This window comes from Rhamphochromis longiceps, linkage group LG8, assembly GCF_057381845.1.
Source record: "Rhamphochromis longiceps isolate RC_006_pf linkage group LG8, R_longiceps_female_GT1.1, whole genome shotgun sequence".
NCBI lineage: Eukaryota > Metazoa > Chordata > Actinopteri > Cichliformes > Cichlidae > Rhamphochromis > Rhamphochromis longiceps.
In genome coordinates, this window is record NC_140564.1 from 23,274,515 (window position 1) to 23,295,592 (window position 21,078).

Below are 21,078 nucleotides of genomic sequence, written 5' to 3' on the forward strand. Positions count from 1 at the left end.
ACTAAAAATATGACAAAGAAGACCCAGGACTGTTGAACAGTTAAATTTCTGGGGGACAAATGAAACCCAAACAATAATATAATCTAGTTACAAGACTAAGATAAAATAAAGTCTTTTTCACTTTGGTCACATTTGGCATTCAAATCCTCCCTTTGTATTTGAGCATGTGAGACAGGACACCTTCACAAACTGTTGCCTTTGTATTATTATACTTACTTTAAGATTCTTATATATTGACCCTGATTTTAGGGTTTTATAATAATAATTTAAAAAGATCAAAAGTGACACTTGAGATAACAAAAACAGAACAAAAACAAAACCAACCAATAAAAAAACTAAAACGAGGAAATCAATTGAAAATATTAAAACATTTAAAAAAGCATTTTTTATTAAAAAAAAAAGTTTTACTAATTATTTAAATAAATAAATATTACAATTTAAAATTAAAATAAAAAATGTTTTATAATAAATTTAAAATAAATAAATACCTAAAGCAGTGAAATACCTTTCATTTTTTAGAGTTCACGGCTGAAAAAAAATCGTTACCTTGGTCACTTGACCGCGGCTTCTTTTCAACGGCTCTGTAGCTCTGCATCCAATCAAGTGGCCAGGAACTATCACGTGATTACAAAACCCCGTTCACGTGCGAGTGACTTCCACTAGTGGGTTCTTAGCAGTTTGCACAGGGCTGAACGGGAATAGGCAGCTTTTCGTTTAAAAGTGACAGATAAACGAGCTCTCCAGTAAATATGCGTGCAGCTCCACATCAGTACGGCTCGACTCTGACGCTCTTCACAGCGCTTTAGATCTGCTACCTATAGGTAAGCTGCTGTTAAGACAGTCAGCCAGACTGTCAGTTGGGAACGTTTTTTTTTTTTTTTTTTTTGGCTCTGGCTGCATGTACAGGCCGTACCAAACGTCTGGAAAAACATAGTTGCTATTGCGATATCTTAGGATCGTGCGGAGTATGGTTGCCATTACTAATATGGTGAAAGCGTAGATATTTTATATTTATCCTGCTTTTCTGCCACTTTTTGCAGCCAGTGCTGCTTTAGTGTTGCATCTAGCTAGCTAGCTTCGAACACAGATTGGACTTGTGATTAACTTCTGTTAATCACAAGTCCAACTATATACAGATAGAAAACAAGCTCAAGACAGTTGCTGTGGCCAGCTCGCTGCAGTCACATTGGCTTAACATAGAACAACTTTAAGCCTTAGATGCATTAGTGGGTCACAAATGACCCGGTCAGGATGTTTTCTTGCAATATCTAATTAATGACAAGTTGTTTGCATTCCATGTTCCAGCTATTCCTCAAAAACATGTTTTTAATGTCATGCCATTTACATTTTTAAATGGCCTTTTAAACATTTTTACAAAATTGTCATTGTTGTATTACTACACCAAACTTCCATAAGTGATTAAAAATGATCTGCATTCATTTCCAATGGAATCTTTTGATTCTTATCAACTGTTAATGTCAGGAATATATATTTTCGTGGGCCGCTAGAGTATCACCACTTAGGGAGATTATTTTTCACAGCAAGAATTAACAGATGGTATTCATTCATCATTCAGACAGTGTTCATCACCAGTGATTGTGCCACCCTAGATGGTCAACTTGTGGGGGAGACAAAATTTCCATAGTAGATGCCAAACACGCCCGTCAAGTATGGCCTGAAAATCTTTTGCATTTGTTATGCCGACATCTGCAATATAATATTTGGAATAATTTACTTGGTGAAAGAAGTGCAGAAAAAGCTGAGGGAAAACATTGTCCACTGGTTGTGGAGTAGACTCATAAACACAAGACACAACTTCACTACAGATGACTTTTTCTCCAGTGTGCCTCTTGCACAGTGTCTACTGGAGACACAATTGTGGGAACTACAATGGGACAAGGCAGACATCTTTCCATCCTTCCTCATCCTTTGAAGTTTACAACAGAGGTTGGATTCAATGGCAGCCTTACCATAGTTGGCTATGTCAGAAAGAAAAGGGCGACCGTTGTACTCCTCAGCACAATGTATTGTAACAAAGTGTTGGATTAAAATACCAGAAAGGGGAGGGGGAAACATATAATTGATCACATTCAACAACAAGCCAAAGGAAGTATAGATACCATGGACCAGATGGTTGGCACCTACACCTGCAAGTGTGGTACAACTTGACATTACCATCCTGAATGGCTACACCTTTTTCACAGCTCAGCACCCTGAATTCAAGAACGGAATTATCAATCATCAGTCTTTCTCACTGAGCTCTTAAAGAAGCTTGCTACACCACATATGCGTATTCAACTCAAAGGTTCCCCCCAACTGCAAACCCCAATCACTGAGGCAATAGGAAGGTTTGAGGCCACAGGAAAAAAGCAGACAAGATTTCAGATCCAACTGATGAAGATCTTAAAGTCAGCAGTCGGCGTAGGAAGTGTAATGTACCTGTGTGGAAGGATTATAACCAGAAACGAGTGTTAGAAACTGTGTATTAGTGCCTTGTGTGATCGGTCACTTTCTGGAGTTGGTTCATTGTCTGTCTAGTCATGTCGCTTGTGCGTGCAATGATCACCAGCAGCTTTGGCTGTTGACCCAAATGGGATTTGTTGCACAGACACAATGTCTCTGTTTTAAACTGTTACAGAGTAACTGCTGAGAAGCAGCCTCAACTGAAGTGAGGGTTTTTAAGTAACTCTTGTCAAAGCTTGTAAATCATTCCATTATTGCAACTCATTGCATCAGGTAAACACAACCGAGGACATAGCACGGGTGTTGATAATGTTATCTGCAGTTGAAACGCTGTCTGACTGCTCCCCAATTTTTAGCCATAGCATGTATCAGTAATTCCAAGCCATCCAACATGCTTACAGCAACAACAAATGGGACACAAATAGTGTCAACATTGTCTAAATATGTAAAGGACTGCTAAGAGGACCACCCTCAGCACCAGTCTTTCTCTAACATCTGACACAAGGCCATATAAAGGAAGCCTTGCCTGGTACATTTTTACTTAATTATCAGAGGAATTATATTGTTTTGTTGTAAATGCTGACTTTCATAAAATTTATGAAATATTAAAAGCAAAATGTACACTTTAAACAAGATGGTACAAGTAAAAACTATCCAGGTGTCATAAGGGGGAGTTGTAAAGTTTGATGGTCACAGGTAGATATGTTCTGTGGTGTCTTTTGCAAAACATGCTTCTGTGGTGACAGCATTAGATGGAGAGGGTGTGAAGGATTGTCCAGTACTGATCATAACTTGGACAGTAGCTTCCTTTCTGAGACCTCTGTCAAAGAATCAAGCTCCACACCCACAGTGTTACAGGCCTTGTGGATCGGTTTATTGAATCTGTTGTTACATTTAAACTTGCATTCTTTGAGGGTTTTTTTAAACTTTATTTTTACTTTTTTCTCCTGTTTTCAATTGAAATCTTTCCCCAATAAAGATGGCATTTGACAACCTCCTCTGAACCCTTAATGACGAGTTTTGGCTTCTCAGTATATATCAATAAAAACGTGGTTTGATTTCTATTAGAATGGTTTCCAAGTTTTTCTAAGGGTAGCTGCATAGGCAGAAACTACCCTTGCCAACTTCTGATGCAAACCCAGTCATTTTTGTTCCATAAGCAGCCTGAAATATGACAGAAACTGTGCTGTCCAGTTAAGCTTTCAATGGATAAAAGGTTAACTGTGCTGCTGCTTTTGTATAAGCTAACTCCCTAACTGAGCTATTTGGACTTTGCATATTTATTTTAATTGAGGTATTCTATTTATTTCATGTTTTGATGTAGGTCGTGGTCAGTGTTATGCCCAACTTTTCGGAGAACAAAACCATAAGTTATTTTATGATTTTAAATGCGCCCTGTCTCTTACACTAGTACCAATGTTTAAAACGTCAATTTGGAAGAGAGTGACGATTATGGTTACCTCACAGCCTTAAAAGGCTTTTGTTGTCACCTTGCTTGGTGAGTGGACGACTTAGACAACCAACTTTCTTCACAAAGTAGGATTTTTAAATTGATACCATAAGTGTATCAACTGATGAGGAAACAAGGATTAATCATATATTGGTGTAAGTGTACTATAGCTTGAATTTTTTATTTTTTTATTATTATTATTTTTGCTGTAATTTAATTATAACATGGCATTTTTACTTTACAGTCTCAGACAGATTTTTTTTTAAACTGTCTTTCTCTTTCCATCCCTTTCAGTGTTTAGCCAACCCCAATCCAGTGACTTCCCTAGCACTGTGAATCTCTGTGACATCCGCAGGTAACATGTCCATGTTCAGCACAGGCATCCTTGTCCTGACGTCTCCTCTCCACACCCTTCCGTTACGCATTGCTCCGGTGCTCAGCTCAGCTGCTCAGCGAGTCGAGCGTACGCTCTATGTCCACCTCCATCCTGGGTTGAATCTGGGAAGTGGGAGCCAGCCTCGGCCAGTTTTCATTCCACCAGCAGTGGACCTGTCTAATCTCATTACCCGCCTGTACAGTAATGCAGCTGATGTGTGCGGGCACTTGGATGTTTGCGTTTTGCTGACTAATGTTCGCACTCAGTCAGTCGCATGCAGCGGAGCCACGACCCCAAACGGCCCCTTTCCCACACCACAGGCTCTATCTAACTCACCAGAGGTGGTGCTAACAGACTTTGCTCCCCAGGACCCCGGTCAGACCCATCAGGTCACTCAGTGCTTGCAGAGTTACACCGGCCACTGCTATGCCTGTAGACCTGGGCTGCCTTCAGTGCTGCTTCACTCAGAGCTAATGAAATTGCAGGAGGAGGATGTGCCAGAAGCACAGCAAGAAAAGGCAGAGCCGCTGCAGACTTACAATGATGTGGTGGTAGGAGGGACATTTGATCGACTCCATGGGGCCCACAAGACTCTACTTAGTATCTCTTGCCTGCTGGCCAATAGAAGGTTCCTGATTGGCTTGTGTGACCATGCAATGCTTAAAAGTGAGTAGTTGTGTTTCTGAGACTGACATCTCATATTTCAGTCATATGTTAAAATCCACCTGACATTGTTTTCCTCCTGGTTTCAGAAAAAGTGCTAAAGGAGCTGATCGAGCCTTACTCTGTTCGGGTCCAGAGACTGCAGGAGTTCCTCCAAGACGTCAAGCCCTCACTGCAGGTGGAGGTTGTGCCTCTTGATGACCCCTTTGGAGTGTCTGTAGTTGACCCCCTGCTGGAGTGCATTGTGGTCAGCGAGGAGACTAGAAAGGGTGGGGAGGCTGTGAACAAGAAACGCACTGAGAATGTAAGTCAGGAAATTGACAGTAAATACTGTTTTGTGTTGAAACGTGAATATTCTTTTTGTAAACAGGTGTGTGTGCGTGTGTAGCATTTGTTTTTTTTCTTCTACTTTCAGAATAGCAGATAGCTCTCCATTCCTTCTATTTTAAAAAAAAAAAAATGCCCACAAAGGCCCTTTTGATACTGCTAAATTATTCAGACATATTTAATAATATGATATGATATAATTTAATAGTTCTGGTCAAAAGTTCCATCTCAGCCAGATGTTTTTGGTAGCAATCAGCAAGCTTCAGGCTGAATATTTGACCGGTTCTCTTGGCAGATTCGATACAGTTCATTTAAATCGGTTGGTTTCCTGACACAGGCTCTGCTTCTAAGCGTAGTCAAAAAATAATTTACAATAGGGTTAAAGTCTGGGCTTTGGCAATGACATTTCAGAGGGTTAATGTTAGCCTGCTTTATCTATTCCAAGACCAGTTTTGATGTGATGAAAGGGCAACAAGAGACTTTCCAAGCTTGCATCCACAAATCTCCTTTATAGATCTTCACTGAGTTCTTTGAACTTTCATTATTCAGAGTATGGGTCAGTCCAATGAGTGCCGTCAATAGAGTATTATACTGTATTATAGAGGCTTTGTCATGTAACTCACTTAACAGGCTTACTACTCAACTCTTGTAAATTCACCTCAAAGTAGGACAGTACATATTAAGGGCTACGGGATTTTTACTTGCTTCCATTTTCTGATTTTGTCTCATTTCTACTGCAGGATGTGATATTTCATATTTTGTTCTTTCCACTTTCTAAATCAGGGTCTTCCAGCTCTTGTCCTTCATGAGATCCAGTTGCTCAAGGATGCCCACCACACAGAGATAGAGGAGGAGAAGATCAGCTCCTCCAGTCTGCGTGCTCGTCTCCTGGGGACGCTGCTTACACCACCCAAGGTAGGTTTGTTAGGAGTGTGTATTTTTAGAATTTAGGTGCAAAAACAGCGAGTCCAAACACACTGAAAAAACTTCAGTATAATTGAAGGACCAGTTAGCTGCAGTTATAATAAAACTGTCTCTTATCACCATATTTATTTTATTTTTTTCCAAACTAGGGCATTAATGGGGCCCTGCTCCTATCAAAGGTGCATCACAGGCATGCTACCTTTGATTCAGGTTTTGTTTTTGTTTGTTTTTTTGCAGTGCACAGAAGTGCAAGCCTATAAAAGAACATCTCGTAATCTTTTATTGATTTGGTGAACCAAAGGCGTTATAGCTGGACAACGCCCACCAGTGTTGGTTGAGCTCATTCCTATTACATGAAGTTCCTTTTAAAAGAGGTTCATTTTTCAGTCACGACTAGTAAAAGTTGTGAGAATGTGCTCTGAAGTGTCTTTTTAATCACTCAAAGAAGCAGAAATAAACCCAACTGGCTGGTGAAGGGTGTGACGGGGTCGACCTTTTAACTGTTGTAGCAGGAATTGCGTGATATGGGTGGGGGGAAAATCTGTGGATATTACACAAAGTATTTTGTGGGTATCATTAATGTTTTATACTGAAGGTGACATGTTCACACATTTATTGACAGTTAGAAATGAGCAGTGAAACATTGGTTGATCTGATATCCTCGTGTTGGTGTTGTTCCCAGATCATCATACTAAATGTTGTTCCAGGATCAACATTGCAAGTGACCAATCAGAATGTTGTGACGTCATACTTTTGCGACTTCGGGAAAAACCGGCGTAAAACAAAAAACTGTACTTAAACTGCGTGAAACCACCTCTGTCCGCCCATCAACGGACCCTGACCCTAACCGTAACCCTTTAATAAACAGTAAGCAGAATTGATATTGTCCTTGCAACATTGGAATTTCGTAAATGCACGAATGGCAAAGGAATAACGTCACAACAATGTGATTGGTCACTTGCAACGTTGAACCTGGAACAACATTTTCATGATGGTCTGGGAACAACACCAACACGAGGATATCAGATCATCCGTGAAACATATTATGTTCAGGAAATTGTATCATCAAGCTCACAAATGAGTGCATTTGGTTTGTCTTATTCATCTCTGGTATTATAGATTATTTTTTTCAGTGGTGAGTATAACTTGTTTTAGGAGCTGATTTTTCTAATTTTATTTGCACATTCTAAACCCTTCATTTCCTGTCTCCTCTATCCCAGGACAACTCCCACCTTCCTCCTCTTCCATATGTGATTGGTCTGACAGGGGGCAGCGGCAGTGGAAAGAGCGCTATCGCTAAGCAGCTGGAGGCCTTTGGTGCAGTTTGGATTGACTGCGACAAACTAGGCCATGAGGTGTACCAACCTGATGCAGCGGCCTACCACAGAGTGCTCGAAGAATTTGGTTCAGGTAGGGACACCTTCACTTGAGGGTATCGTAGTGGAAGGGTCAGTCTGTAATGTTTGTGATACTTCACACAGTTGATCTGTTCTTGATTGGGGAAAAAAAAAAAAGACAATAAGACTTTGTGTTTTTGCTTTCATACTGATTGCTATAATGCACACACTGTAGTCAGCAAAGGTCATGATGCCACTGATTTGATTTTGATGAAAGCTGACTCCTGATTTTTATTCATTTATTTATTTATTTATTTTTGGCTTGCGTTGACCACTGATGAGCTCTCTGTCACGATCACTTTTTGATTGATGAGCGTTTTGAATCCTGTTCAGTTTTTTGTTAACACTGGTATGTAGTGAGTCACACAACTGGCAGCAAGTTACTTATTTTGTCATGTTAACTTGTTTTGCATTCAGAGGAGAATGACCAGAGTGCTGTCATGTCAATATGGACTCTGCACAACACAAGAATTTAGTATACTGACATTCAACAAGATGTTTTCCTGTCAGTGTTAAACTGTATGTTGTGTAAAACTGTGCAATAATGAGTGTCTTTTCCACTTTTAGATATTCTAAGTGAAGATAAAACCATCAACAGGCGTGCTTTAGGAAGAAAAGTCTTTGGAAATCAGGTAGTATGGATAATATTTATTTATTGGATAATATTTTAGCACTTTGCAGAATTGCAGGTAACGTGTCAGGTTTCTCTCAGAAACTTACCAGAGATGTTTTTGTTTTTTGTTTTTTTTCCCCCCAACAGGTGCGATTAAAAGCCCTAACAGACATTGTGTGGCCTGAAATTGCACTTCTAGTGCAAAAGAGAATCAACCAAGCCAGAGACGAAGGTATAGTATGAAATTAAATGTAATAACTGACAACTAAACATTGTTGCCGTGCGTTCATTTCTTAAATATAAATGCATTTAGGGGGCATTTTACTTTTTTTGGTAGTTCATCAGATACCTACAGAATGTCAATAATCATTTAATTGGCCTTGCAAATATGATGCTGTTTTTTCGTCTGTTAATTTTTAACAGGGGTTGTGATTAATTCAACTGAGTGACAATTGGACTTTTTAGTAATCAGTAAATCCTGACAAGTTACATCTGCACTGTAAGGATTAGTGGAAAGATTGTGTACTTGTTCAAATATTTAAGCTTTGTAAATTCTTAAACAAGTGAACTTGTGAGCGAGTAAAAACTTATTTTTGAAACTCGGTAAATGGCTGAAATAGCTGAGTGTAGTGAACATTTAAAGTGGGGAAGCATATTTCTCCTTCCTGTTTTGTTGTAGTTTCTAAAGTTAATGTGATTCTTTGCAGATAAGCAGGTGTGTGTGGTGGATGCAGCAGTTCTTCTGGAGGCCAAATGGCAAAACTTGGTCCACGAGGTCTGGGTCACCATCATCCCAGAGGAGGAGGTAATGAAATTGTCCTCTGCAAAGTTTTCTTTGCAGTTCGTCACATCTGTGTTTTGTTTCTATAACTCCTACAAATCCTAAAGCCAAATTTTTAATTGAAGGTAAATATTTTTATTGTGTAAGGCCTGTTTTTTAAAAAACAAAACTGATATACTGTTTTCTTTAATATATCCACTGGGGGGTGCCAAAGTATAATTTGAAAACTCCACCTAACACGTCTCCCCCCTTCTCTTAATTCCCATCTTTTCTCAGGCGGTGTTGAGGATAACAGAGCGTGATGGGGTCACCACAGAAGATGCCCTTCGCAGGCTGCAGAGCCAGTGGTCCAACAGCAAACAAGTAGAGCATGCTAATGTGGTACTCAGCACACTGTGGGAGCCAGAGGTCACTCGGAAGCAGGTTAAACACACCTTATCCTTTCAGGATGAAGTCCACGTGACTGCTTTATGAGAAAAACAGATTTTGCATTAATTTTTACTCCTCTTCTCATTTAAAAGGTGCTGAAAGCTTGGAATCTTCTTCAGAAGAGAATTCAGCAGAAGCATGAAGGACATTAGAATCATATTCGAGGTCTCTACGTCACATCAGCTGTGACTTTGTAAGCATGTGCCAGGCCAGAGACATGTGGACAAATGGTCCTCGTAAGGAATACGCTGCCTTAGAAAGGAGTGTGGGTGGTCACAGGGAAAACCCAAGAAGCTCCCTCACTTCTTTGACCAAGACTCAGTGCCTGATTGAGTATCCACAGGTTTTTAAACTCTAGTTTTATTTCAGTGATGCTTACTTTAAAGATGTAAAGACTCCACAAACACTAACAGACGGCTTCTGGAATTTTTAGTCTAAAATTCCTGTTTGGGATTATTATTAGACTGTGATGTGCAGATGGTATGAAGGCGCCCTCCACACTATCACAGCACCAGCCTGATGTATTGATACAAGACGGGATGGATCAATACTTTCATGTGGTTTACTATCAATTATTATCAAACACTTGTTGTTAGGTGTGATCTTAACTGATGGCCTCTTTTCATCCCAAATTTTATTTTATTTGTTTTAATTGACCGGCATGGTTTACCGATACACCGACTGCAATCTTGCATTAGTCTTTCTCAGCAAATTCAAAAAATTTGGGGCACTTCAGCTGACACTTTGCAGGATTTGTCCACTTTCTATTAATTTTTATTTTGTTTCCTTTTTTTCTTTAAAGAACAATGAAACATAAGGGGAAATGAGTTAATGATACTATGTAACTGTAACTGTTTTCTGTCCATGTTATTAAATTATTCATCTTTGAGGTTTTGTATATTTAGGAATTTTTGTCAATCTGAAGAGCAATTATATTTAGTGAAATAAATACAATGGGCACTATAAACATTTCTGATGTAAACCTGAAGGATTGCTGTGCAGACTGGTGAAGGAGGACATCTGAAATGCATAGGACTACACATTTGGTCTCAGTGGGGGAAGCAAGGTTATAGAAGCTTGTTTCAGCCATTTCTTTTCACCCTTAAGCCTCCAGGAAGCAGCAAAGTTGACATTTTAATAATAACTAATGGCTGTAAATGTGCATTTAAATAACAAATACTTTGCTGTTTTAGGAACACTACGTATTACATGGCTTGTTCTGTGATGTCAGAGAAAATGTATATTTTAATTTAGTTTTAGATGTCTTTACTTTTTTGACTGCTATATAAATTTGCATAAAACAGTAAATGAAATGTTATCAACCCATAACAAATCTCTCAATTTTCAAGGTGTAGGTTTTAAAGCTCTTGTCACACACAGACACTTGCATCAATACCAATTAGACAACATTTAAGCTAGCTGCCGAATGCTGTACAGATTCCCTCTGGCAGATCTGGCATAGATAAAGGATATCTACAGGGTGTACTGTTGGTTGCACGTTTTGGCATCTGTAGGTCAGTAACTACCTGATGATTGTTGCTTTTGCTTCCAATGTAAGGGGAGGTATTGTGGCGCACATTGTCGTTTTGGGCAGACCACTGCCATTGGGGAGTGCCAGGAGGAAGGTGTGTTGGTCTGCAAGAATATTTTGGGTAGGTATGAGTAAAAGTAGCTACATGAAAGCCAAGACCAACATCTTCCTATCAGAACATTGGTTTGTAACATAATCGACGTCGAACACTTTAATGGTGGATAATAAATGCATACATCCTTTGAATGTGAAAAACTTTCATGAGTTATTTTAGAACATTTATTTTTGAGAAAGTCAGCTTTTTAAAATCTTCAGTGTTTAATACATCTTACACAGCTAAATATTGTTTAAATGTACACTTTTTTTTTTTTAAATGTGATTACAGTCACAGGAGAAAGACATAAACAACCTATCAGTACAACACCTTGTGCATTAGTAGCTGAACACATAAATACAGATTTTCTGAGTGCACTACTAACTACTTTGGCATCTGTACTAACCTTATCCAGCAGACAAGGTAACACACGTGTATTTGCGTTGAAATTACGTGAAATCAGGAGTTTGTGACTGTCCATTCATATACCGACAAGACAAAAATTCAGCTTGGTCCTTTTTGCAATGAAGAAAAGTTGTTACGGTCGCACTTTCAGTTTGGCAGAGCACATTGCTTCCCCCAGTTTGTTTCTGGCCTTGCATACATACACCCCAGAGTCAGAAAACTTCAAATCAGCCAGAACCAGAGAACAGAGCCCTTCTCCATGATGCTCTATGGTCGCTCTGCGAGATTCAGGCACCGGCTTCTCATTGTGAAGCCATTTCACCTCTGGCTGCGGATACCCTAGGATTGGAAAAAATATAAATTTACACCAAAAGAATACAAAACAAGACAAAAAAAATCCTCAAATACAGAGAGCAGATTAATTTATTGTTTGTGCTAATGACTTGTGATGACTGAGGTATTTTTCTAATAATTGAGAAATGTACATGTTTAAAAATAAATGACTACATATATTGATTGTAGGCCTACGTTGTTCTTTGTACATATGTTAATCTGTTACTCTACCATTGATAACACATGTCAGCTGAGCAGCTGCTCCTACAGGGAGGGTAACGTCCTTCAGGGCCTGTTGGAAATGAGGCTCAATCTGGAGCTGGTTATCCAGCGACCGGATGGCCTCCTCTGCCTCTTGGCTCCAGCTTGGCTCTACATGAGAGTGCGGATGATGACGATGAATAACATGGAAACAAGGCTTTACTGATCATAAGAGGCTAAACTTGAAGTGACAGTCTGAAACAGCGACTCATCTGTCACATCCATGTAGATCTAGGACATGGGAGGCTATTGTGTGTATGTGTGTCCCTTTATCCGTCTTACCCTCTGAGGAGTTGCCAGCAGAGACTGGGCTGCTGGTGAGGTTAGCCATTCGCTTTAGGGCCAAAACAGCCTTGCCAGTTTTCTAGAAGTTTAAAAGGAAAAATAGAATTGGTTGACCAAACCTTTTGAAAAAATGCATTGAGATTATTGAGGACTGATAGGAGTACTTAAAAAAAATACAAAAACAAACAAAAAACAGGTACCTTCCACTTGTGCTTGGCCAGAAAATGCCTCATCTTCTCCTTATTGAGGGACTTGGTGGGCCTGCGGTTTAGAGGGGTGAAAGAGGCCATCCAGCTATGGGCAAGCGCCTCGGTACATGACAGCCTGCGTCTAGAGTCGAAGTGGATGGAGATAAAGGAGCAAGTGTATGTGGTTGCTGAAATGTCTGTGATATTAATATTCACAGTTGGTCAGACGGTTTAGTAGTACTTAATTTATTGAACTACAAATGGATGTTTCTGATGGGGAAAGGCAAAGGCATTCAAACCTCCGGTCCTTTTGCAGCAGGGAACTGATAAAGTCTTTAGCTTGGTCAGAGATGTCCTCAAAACTCTCTGGGTCAAACTCGTAGCTGGCAGCAGTGACGAGAGCAAGAGTCTCAGCATCGCTGTTTCCCTGGAAGGGTGATTCTCCACTGAGTCTAGACAAGGATAAACATTATGAAAGCAAATAAGCTTCCACAGAAATTACACATCCTCATTTGAAGCTCCATTACCCAAAAATGGTATTATATTGTTGCACCCCTTCTGCCTGCAGAGCTTCCCTAATTCTTTGAGGCATACATTCACCAAGGTCCCGGAAATATTCCTCAGATTTTGGTCCATATTGACATGACAGCATCACAGAGTTTCTGTAGATTTGTTGGCTGCACATCCGTGATGTAACTTAACTCTTTCAACACAAGGTGCTCTATTGAATTGAGATCTGGTGGCTATGGAGGCCGTTTGAGTACAATGAGCTCATCGTCTTGTTCAAGGAACCAGTTTAAGGTTTATTCAGAGTGTGAAGGATGAACATCTGAAGTAATGGGTAGACTGTGATGTGCAGTTGGTATGAAGGCGCCCTCCACACTATCACAGCACCAGCCTGATGTATTGATACAAGACGGGATGGATCAATACTTTCATGTGGTTTACTATCATATGAATGTTGCAGTAAAAAATAAGATCGCATCAGGCAATGTTTTTCTAATTTTTTGGTGACACTGTGCAAATTGTACCTCAGTTTTTTTGCACTTAGCTGGTAGGAATGGTACTCAGTGTTGTTTTCTGCCACTGTAGCTCATCTGCTTCAAGGCAGATACATTCATATCGTTTTTCCATTCATTCTTGTTAGGGCTCATACCAAGGAAGCAACAGTAGATGGCTCACTGATGCCACTAGACTCAATTGTAGAAGAATGTATAATGGCACCAGGATGCCAGGAACATGTGTACATTGTCCCTTTGAAATAAATTTAACTGACACACTGGTTCACTGCAGTTTTACTTACAAGATGAAGCAGATAACTCCAATGCTCCACATATCAGTTTCCAGGCCCACAGGCTCATAGCCGATAACCTCAGGAGCCACAAACTCCGGCGTGCCATGCATCACCATCAGCGACTTACCCTCCTCTGAAGAAGACAACAAGAGTTTTTCAGAATGTCACTCTCAAACTTATCTTACAATTAGAAGATGACCTGCTCTACCTCCTGAGCTACATCGACAGAGCTGCAGATGATATTTGTTTCTTTTAACTTATTTACAGAAGGCTCTAATCACCTCTAAACAGACCACCCACTCTGGAGCTGCTGCATCTGGAGAAAAACGCTGAAATTTCCCGCATGAATTCGCTCCACATGCCTTGATACCTTTACTGAGTTAAAGTAGCAGCTCGGCAATTATCTATTTAAAGACCTGTAGGGATGTGACATGCATTGTAGATCTCTAGGAATTTAGACACTCCCTGGTGTTATCTTCATGCATGCATGCTGTGTTATTCTTCTTGCGTTTTCAAACTAAAACATGGAAAAGTTCAAGAGGTTGAAAGCGTACGAAGATACATTTATGAGTAGAAAACTCTGTCAGGAATGATGAAAAACCTTTAGCGGTGGCATTCTTTCATCCAAATCGAAACATCTGGTCTGGTCTTTAGCACTATGTGCAATATGTGTCTTAAGAGTATAAACAAGGCCTTCCCCTTTTGAACTGTGCACTGATAATGATATACCAACCAGTTATGCAAGTTTTTTTTCTTTTCTGTACCTAGTAGGACATTTCAAAATCTAGTATCAAACTCACCCAGTTCAGTAGCCAGACCAAAGTCGATGATTTTGATGCGGGTACCAGTTGTATCCACACAGACGATGTTCTCTGGTTTGAGGTCCAGATGAATGATATTCTGTTTGTGAACATACTGCATGCCCTCCAGGATCTGCTGCATGTAGCGGGCACTGGTGGGCTCTGTGTGCTCAAAGTTTTCATCCACGATGCGTTCAAAGAGCTCTCCACCTGCGATGCTAGGCAGGCAAATAACCATTCAGGGGCATGCAATGGTATGTGACCATCAAATTTGAACTTCTAATAGATGTAATGCATTTAACCTCTCGTAAAATACCTTCTACCACCACAAATCCCCTAATGATATCTTTAAGTGGAGTGTACCCACTACAATAGAGAGGTTTGCTTTTACTAAACTAAGATGACTTACTACTCCATGACCATGACCATCTCTGAACGACTATCATATGCAGCCAGACACTGCACGAGTTTTGGATGGTGAAGCTTGTTCATTAGTTCAATCTCTTTGCGAGCCGCTTTCCTCTCTTTCATGGTCCGAGCTCTGTAGAACTTCCCCGCACACTCCTGACCCGTCTCTTTTTGGGTTATCCGGTACACCTCACCAAATTTTCCTCTGGAAATGTGAACATTTAAAACAAAAACATTAAGGGAGGGTTCTAATTCCTCACGACTGAAAGTGTTAGATATGGATGCACAGTTAGAGATGCTTACACTCCCAGCTTCTCATGCACATTGTAGTGGTCCCTGACTTTATTTTGGGTGTCAGGGGTCACGATGACGTATGACTCAGGCTCCGCTTTCCTTTGCTCTTTTAACACAAATAAAAGAAATGACAAAAAAGACATCTCGCAACCGGTACCACCAAAATACTACTTAGGAAATAAAAACAAAATCAAATTTTGCTAAAAATCATGCAGATATTGTACTCACTGGCAGTTGCCATCTTGACACAACCAGACTCCTGACTCGGTTCACTGATTCCTGCAGAGTTATAAGCCCTGATTCGGAAGCGGTAACGTCCCAGAGGCTCCAGTCCTGACTGGACGTGGTAGGATGTGTTCTTACAACGACTTAATTCAGTCCAGCTCTCAGATTTGTCCGAGCTCTCCTTACAGACCTCCAAGATGTACCCCAAAATTGTCGTGCCGCCGTCGTAGTTGGGGCCAGACCAGGACAGAACCAGGGACTGAGTGGATAGCTGGGAAACAACAGGCTGGGATGCTGGCGGATTGGGTCGGTCTGAGGAGAAATGTAACATTTTCGAGAAATTGCTAATATCCAAAGTCTCTCTGTGGGCATTCGTGTCAGGAATTTATCTCACCTACAACACTGAGGGAGATGGTGTGCTGAGCAGAACCTGCTCTGTTGCGTACAATGACTGTGTAGGAGCCTGCGTCCTTTGGATCAGCATGAAAGATCTGCACACTGCTATGATTTGGCGTGGTCCTGATTGACATCCGCTGTCCTCCGAATATAGCCTGGAGTCAGAGACGGCCAGAAGTGTAAGTTAAGACAAAGGTAAAATTATGGATAAAATGTTAAAAAAAGCCCAACCAGTCTAACATTCTTACCTTATCCCTGTTGTAAATCCAGCAGGAAGCTACAGGGAGAGAGCTGGACTTGAACTCACAGCGCAGTAGGGCCTGCTCAGCTACTCGAACCTCCACCTGCTCTGGTGGGTCTACAAACTCCACAGGAGGTCCTGAAGAAAAGCAGAGCTAGTTTGTGTCCAAGAAAAAAATAATAATAAAGCCTGAGCTAAGTGCTGTTCAATACATAATGTGGTTCCTACCTTTACTGGTTGGTACCTGGTTTTGAAGACTGATTTCTCTAAAATCTGTGGAGATTGAGGAAGTAGATTGGATTCACAGGTGTGCTATTATGTGAGAATTTAAAAAGGAACTAACCAATGGCAGTGAAGCAGTCAAGTTTGGTTGAACTGGCAAACAAGATTTTTTGTATAGTTGTAAATAAGCACATGCCAGAAATGGGATAGACTGCAACAGTTCTTACTTACAGCCTGCTTAAAACTGAAATTTAAAAACCAAACACACAACATTTTGTTTGTTTTGTCGGCATGCATGTTTCCTCTTCCCTGCCCTCTATTATCATGAGCATATTTGCTATAAATTTGCATTATTTTCACAGGATTAATAGCATTCATGGCAGGAATAAAAGCAGAACAATTGGGGATTTTAATGCGTGTGTAACATTAAAAAGATTTTAAGGAAGTTAAACAAGTGGTCATCATTGAGCCTACCATTGTCCCTTTCTTCTCTGCTTTGCCTTGCCCCTGCCGAAACTGGGAACAATTCAGCGTTTTCATGTGACACAGCCTTGAATGTGACCTCACTGCGCAGCTCACGGTTGATTGTTCCGGGAATTTCCTTTGTTGCTGTTTCATTGTTAACAGAGTGAATCAGGCTCACTGTAAACAGATCATTTCTATGCTGCTGTGCTGATTATTAGTGGCTTTTCTGGACTTGATGTTACCTTTGACATGTAACAGAGCAGCGCTCGACTGTTGTCCTGCAGGATTCTCAGCTATGCAGGTGTACCTCCCGGCATTTTTAGGTGAGCACCGGGTCAGGCTCAGACATGCAGCACCGTTTTCGAAGTTACTCGAAATGTTACTCGAACGCAGTTTCTCACCTAAACATGAACAAGTATGGTTTTATTACAGTTGTACTGAAATGCTTGAACTAATTATTATATAATTGCTTTAGTTAACAGACCTCATAGTATCATGTTATCTCAAACAGACCTCTCTGCTTTCAGACTACTGGCTTCCATGTGGGTCTTAGAGTTTCCAAAAGTAGAATGGGAGCCAGAGACACATTTAGGAGACAAACTCCCACTCTACTTTTAAGATTAGACACAAAACTTTCCGTGTTGATAAAACTTACAGTTAGAGCTGGATCAGGTGACTCCAAATTACCCTTTACTTATGCCAAGAGATGGTTTTCTTCTCCACACAATTCACTCCCCACATGTTTATGTACCACTGTCTAACTCTGTCGTTCTTCTATCTGACCATCCCTCTCTGTTTTGGGTGATATTTGAAATAAGTGTTGTATTTTCCTTTCTTAATATTTCTAGCCAGTCTGTAGACTCTTCTTCAGGGCCTAAATCACTTTCACTTTTTATGTCTGCTGGTGTTTTCTTAGATTTTGGGGGGATTTACCAGAAATTCTAGACAAACCACTCTAGTGAAATGCACGGCTGTTACATGAGTCATACAGTACTGCGAAAAAGTGTCAAGCCACCCCTCGTTTCTTTATATTTTGCTTCCAAGAAGCTGGGTTTTTTTGAAATTGTTTTCTAGAGTGATCTTGTGCAATAGTTCTCCAGGCTTCCTGAAGGTCTTTCAAATCTTTTACTTGCTTTTCTGACATGAGACTCATTGCACAACTGAGTCAGTCAAGTCCTTGCACCTGACCATTTTCAAAAGAATAGAAAAGAAGAAATGGCAATTCTACACAACTATCCATCTCATATGAAAAGGATGTTACAAATCAAGTTCTCGGGGGGAAAAAATCCAGCAAAGCCCCGGCACAGGACCGAAGAGGGCATCTCGCCTTTCAAATGATCCACCTAGTGTTCACTAATGTCTCATCAGACATGGTCTCAGTGGAAGTGTGGCTGTCAAGAAGCCAAATTGTGAAGTTACACAAATTACACAAGAAATGGACACAAAATCAAGAAATCTTATCTAGTGATGAATCCAAATTTGAAATGTTTGGTTCAAAGCATGGTCAGTATGTATGGAGATAAGAAGAGAGATACAACTGTGAGTGTCTACAGCATGGTTGAGGCTCTGCTGTGGTTTTAAGCTGCATTTCAGCCAGCAGTGGTGAAAATCCTGTCATAATTGATGGAATAATGTATGCAGAAATGTACCATCAGATTTTGATCCATCATGCAATATCGTCTAGAAAGCACCTGATTGGTGACAACTTCATTTTTTGGCGTGACAACGATCCCAAACACACTGCCAAGCAAACATGCCCATGATGGCCCACACAGGGCCCCAAGGTTTGCTGTGTGAAAGCATATCTGAATAGAAAACACACAATGGAACACTATTCATCATAGATCATCAGTCTATCAGTCTCCCCAGAGCCTGGACCTCAACATTATTGTAGCAGTGTGGCATCATCTTAACAGAGAACAGAACAAAAGGCAGCCAACATCCAAAGAAGTCCTTCAGGAAGCCCAGAGAACTATTCCTGAAGACTGCTTAAAGCTATAACAAGAATGCTGTGTTAAAGAATAAAAGTGAAAACTTTCCCCTTACATACTGTATACTGTATGTTTGCATGTTTCACTAAATCACTGCACCTATTTCGAGGGGTGGCTCAATACTTTCCACAGAACAGCAGTATATAAAGGATTTCTGTCAATAATTATCAATCAGCAATCAATTCAAAAGGCTGATCATGCTGTATTTTGTGCGTTTCCAATGTTTGTACCAAAGTTGTATAAGAATACAATAAATTCCTGCATTCCAGATTACAGTAAATAACTGTAATTTATATAGTAGATTACTGTAAAAGTTACAATAACCTGGACTTGAATAAAGTACAACATCTCCTACATGTAATCAGTCACTTACCATTGTATAGCCAGGAAATGCTCATCGGTTGGCTCCCTGTGATAACACCTTTAAAGGCAGCATCACTTCCTGCACAGACAGTACAGTCTCTGAGTGGCTCTTCAAAGCGAGGTGCTTCCAAACTCTGAACTTGTGCCTGTTTGGCATCTTTACAAAGAAAAAGGTGAAAGACAAAGGGTTTAGTTTTCACATATTTTTGCTTGTCACTGACCCAATCAGAACAGAGCATCTTATCAAACCCTAAATCACTGCCTCATGTTTTGTGTGTGTGTGTGTGTGTGTTGCCAAAAATGTATTTGAAGATCACTATCTTCCACTGAGTCTCAGTTCATCTGCTGTTTGAGTAATAAACACAAGTTACAGCTGTGAGCGGTGGGGAATTTGATGTCGTGTTTTTTTTTTAAATGTGTGTTTGCAGTTGTTTATTTTGGTGTTGGAATGTCCAGCAGAGTGGGAAATGGGTGGCTGCCAGTGGATGGAGGACTGCCATCAGACTGTGTACATTAGGGGGATGAGGGGAGGGGGTGGCGGGCTGTCTATATAGTTTACAAAGTAGAGCTTCTTCTTGTCCTTTGCAGCGCTCTGTGACGGTTTTAGGGCAGGGCAGGGATAGCTCAGTAGGTAAAGTGGTCGCCCCATGATCAGAAGGTCGGCGGTTCGAATCCACTTAACGGCTACCCTGAGGTACCCCTGAGCAAGGTACCGTCCCTACACACTGCTCCCCGGGCGCCTGCTTAGTGGGCTGCCCACTGCTTCACTGAGTGAATGGGGCAAATGCAGAGAAAAACAAGTAATTTCCCCATGGGGATCAATAAAGTATCCATTATTATTATTATTTTAGTTAAAACACAGACAAAAGGGGTGCACCCGGTGAGACATGTTCTATTTTTTAGTTCAAATGCACTAAAGTTAACATTTCACATCTTTTTCAAGGCCTTACCTGATGCAGATGAAAATCTCAGTTTGTTGTTTCCCACCAACTTCCTCTTAATGTTACCCAGTCCATTCTCTTTCTGTTGGTTCGGTTGAGGCTTGAGGGCAAATCGTAAGGTGGACAGAAAAGTCTTTGGTGCCTTCCCATCTTGGTCCATCTTTGATTTCAGATGATAGCAAGTCAGCAGCTGTAGATCAGGCACTCATCTAGGCCTCCTGTTCTTCTCTTAGTTGCGTTTAGGCTCGCTCCATCTAGAATCCTTGTGTGAATCTGATGTGTTGCATGCTCACCCTGTCTGCATTCGCACGTCCTTTGAGATGCAAACAGGAGGAGCCACTGCTTTCCTCTGAAATCACTGCCTCCCCCTTTGCCCCAAAGTTCACAGGAAAAAGGTCAGTTTTATCAGACGGATAATTAGAAGCACACATGTCCAGCCCCCACTGACCCTCTGCTCCGAGAACAGAAGGAAAGACAGAAACACATGTGACAGAAAACAAAGGAGGCACTGAGTGACCCAGATCGGATTTGAAAATATCGGATTTGCGCCGTTCACACTGTCATAGCATGATCGGATATGGGTCGCATAGGGTCAAAAAAATCGGATTTGATGCGCTTTCGCCTGCAGTGTGAACGTAGCCTAAGAGAGGTTAGGAAATGTGTGGGAGGAAGAAAACACTCAAGCTGAAGAGAAAAAGAACGCAATAAGGTGAGGATTAAAAGCAACACAAACCAAAGGAGAGTAAAAAAACACTTACCTGCATGAATATAAATAGTATTTCTTCTCAAACCATGAGTATAGTTCCCACAATCAACTTCCTTGAGCCATTTTACTCTCTTATATTTCCCCGCGGAGCCACACCGCCAGAGCCCCCGCAGGAATCAAGAAGAGCCAGTAGGACAGCTTTTTCTACTGTG

At 40.7% G+C, this 21,078-nt stretch overlaps 2 protein-coding genes across 4 annotated transcripts; one reads left to right on the forward strand and one right to left on the reverse strand.

The window, feature by feature from the left end:
- The first annotated feature begins 648 nt into the window (after positions 1 to 648).
- coasy (CoA synthase) lies at positions 649 to 10,312 on the forward strand. Of its 2 annotated transcripts, none has more exons than XM_085416556.1 (10): positions 649 to 821; positions 4,208 to 4,955; positions 5,042 to 5,256; positions 6,063 to 6,194; positions 7,424 to 7,613; positions 8,168 to 8,232; positions 8,361 to 8,445; positions 8,921 to 9,018; positions 9,271 to 9,417; positions 9,516 to 10,312. In XM_085416556.1, exons 2-10 carry the CDS (start codon positions 4,274 to 4,276, stop codon positions 9,573 to 9,575), a joined length of 1,674 nt encoding a protein of 557 aa, XP_085272682.1. In that variant the 5' UTR covers positions 649 to 821; positions 4,208 to 4,273; the 3' UTR covers positions 9,576 to 10,312. The 2 variants fall into 2 exon arrangements, with proteins under 2 accessions (XP_085272682.1, XP_085272683.1); XM_085416557.1 differs by lacking the exon at positions 649 to 821 and adding an exon at positions 842 to 996.
- Positions 10,313 to 11,219: 907 nt separating this feature from the next.
- LOC146663700 (myosin light chain kinase, smooth muscle-like) lies at positions 11,220 to 20,523 on the reverse strand. 2 transcript variants are annotated; one of them, XM_085416555.1, is made up of 17 exons: positions 20,170 to 20,523; positions 19,230 to 19,298; positions 17,108 to 17,266; positions 16,875 to 17,009; positions 16,407 to 16,451; positions 16,186 to 16,316; positions 15,936 to 16,092; positions 15,545 to 15,853; positions 15,326 to 15,422; positions 15,024 to 15,227; positions 14,615 to 14,832; positions 13,824 to 13,947; positions 12,820 to 12,972; positions 12,533 to 12,662; positions 12,330 to 12,411; positions 12,018 to 12,158; positions 11,220 to 11,792 (listed from the first exon to the last, which is right to left on the reverse strand). In XM_085416555.1, the coding sequence occupies exons 1-17, from the start codon at positions 20,318 to 20,320 to the stop codon at positions 11,587 to 11,589; spliced, it is 2,511 nt and encodes an 836-aa protein (XP_085272681.1). In that variant the 5' UTR covers positions 20,321 to 20,523; the 3' UTR covers positions 11,220 to 11,586. The 2 variants fall into 2 exon arrangements, with proteins under 2 accessions (XP_085272681.1, XP_085272680.1); XM_085416554.1 differs by having other exon boundaries at positions 19,230 to 19,376.
- Positions 20,524 to 21,078: the final 555 nt, after the last annotated feature.

Coding starts and splice junctions, on each gene's coding strand:
- coasy (XM_085416556.1), top strand. CDS start 4,274: ATGTCCATGTTCAGCACAGGCATCCTTGTCCTGACGTCTCCTCTCCAC. Junction 6,195..7,423: donor CGCTGCTTACACCACCCAAG/GTAGGTTTGTTA, acceptor CCTCTATCCCAG/GACAACTCCCACCTTCCTCC. Junction 7,614..8,167: donor GCTCGAAGAATTTGGTTCAG/GTAGGGACACCT, acceptor TTCCACTTTTAG/ATATTCTAAGTGAAGATAAA.
- LOC146663700 (XM_085416554.1), bottom strand. CDS start 20,320: ATGGACCAAGATGGGAAGGCACCAAAGACTTTTCTGTCCACCTTACGA. Junction 15,854..15,935: donor CATCTCCCTCAGTGTTGTAG/GTGAGATAAATT, acceptor ATTTCTCCTCAG/ACCGACCCAATCCGCCAGCA. Junction 12,973..13,823: donor GGAGTTATCTGCTTCATCTT/GTAAGTAAAACT, acceptor ATCCTTGTCTAG/ACTCAGTGGAGAATCACCCT.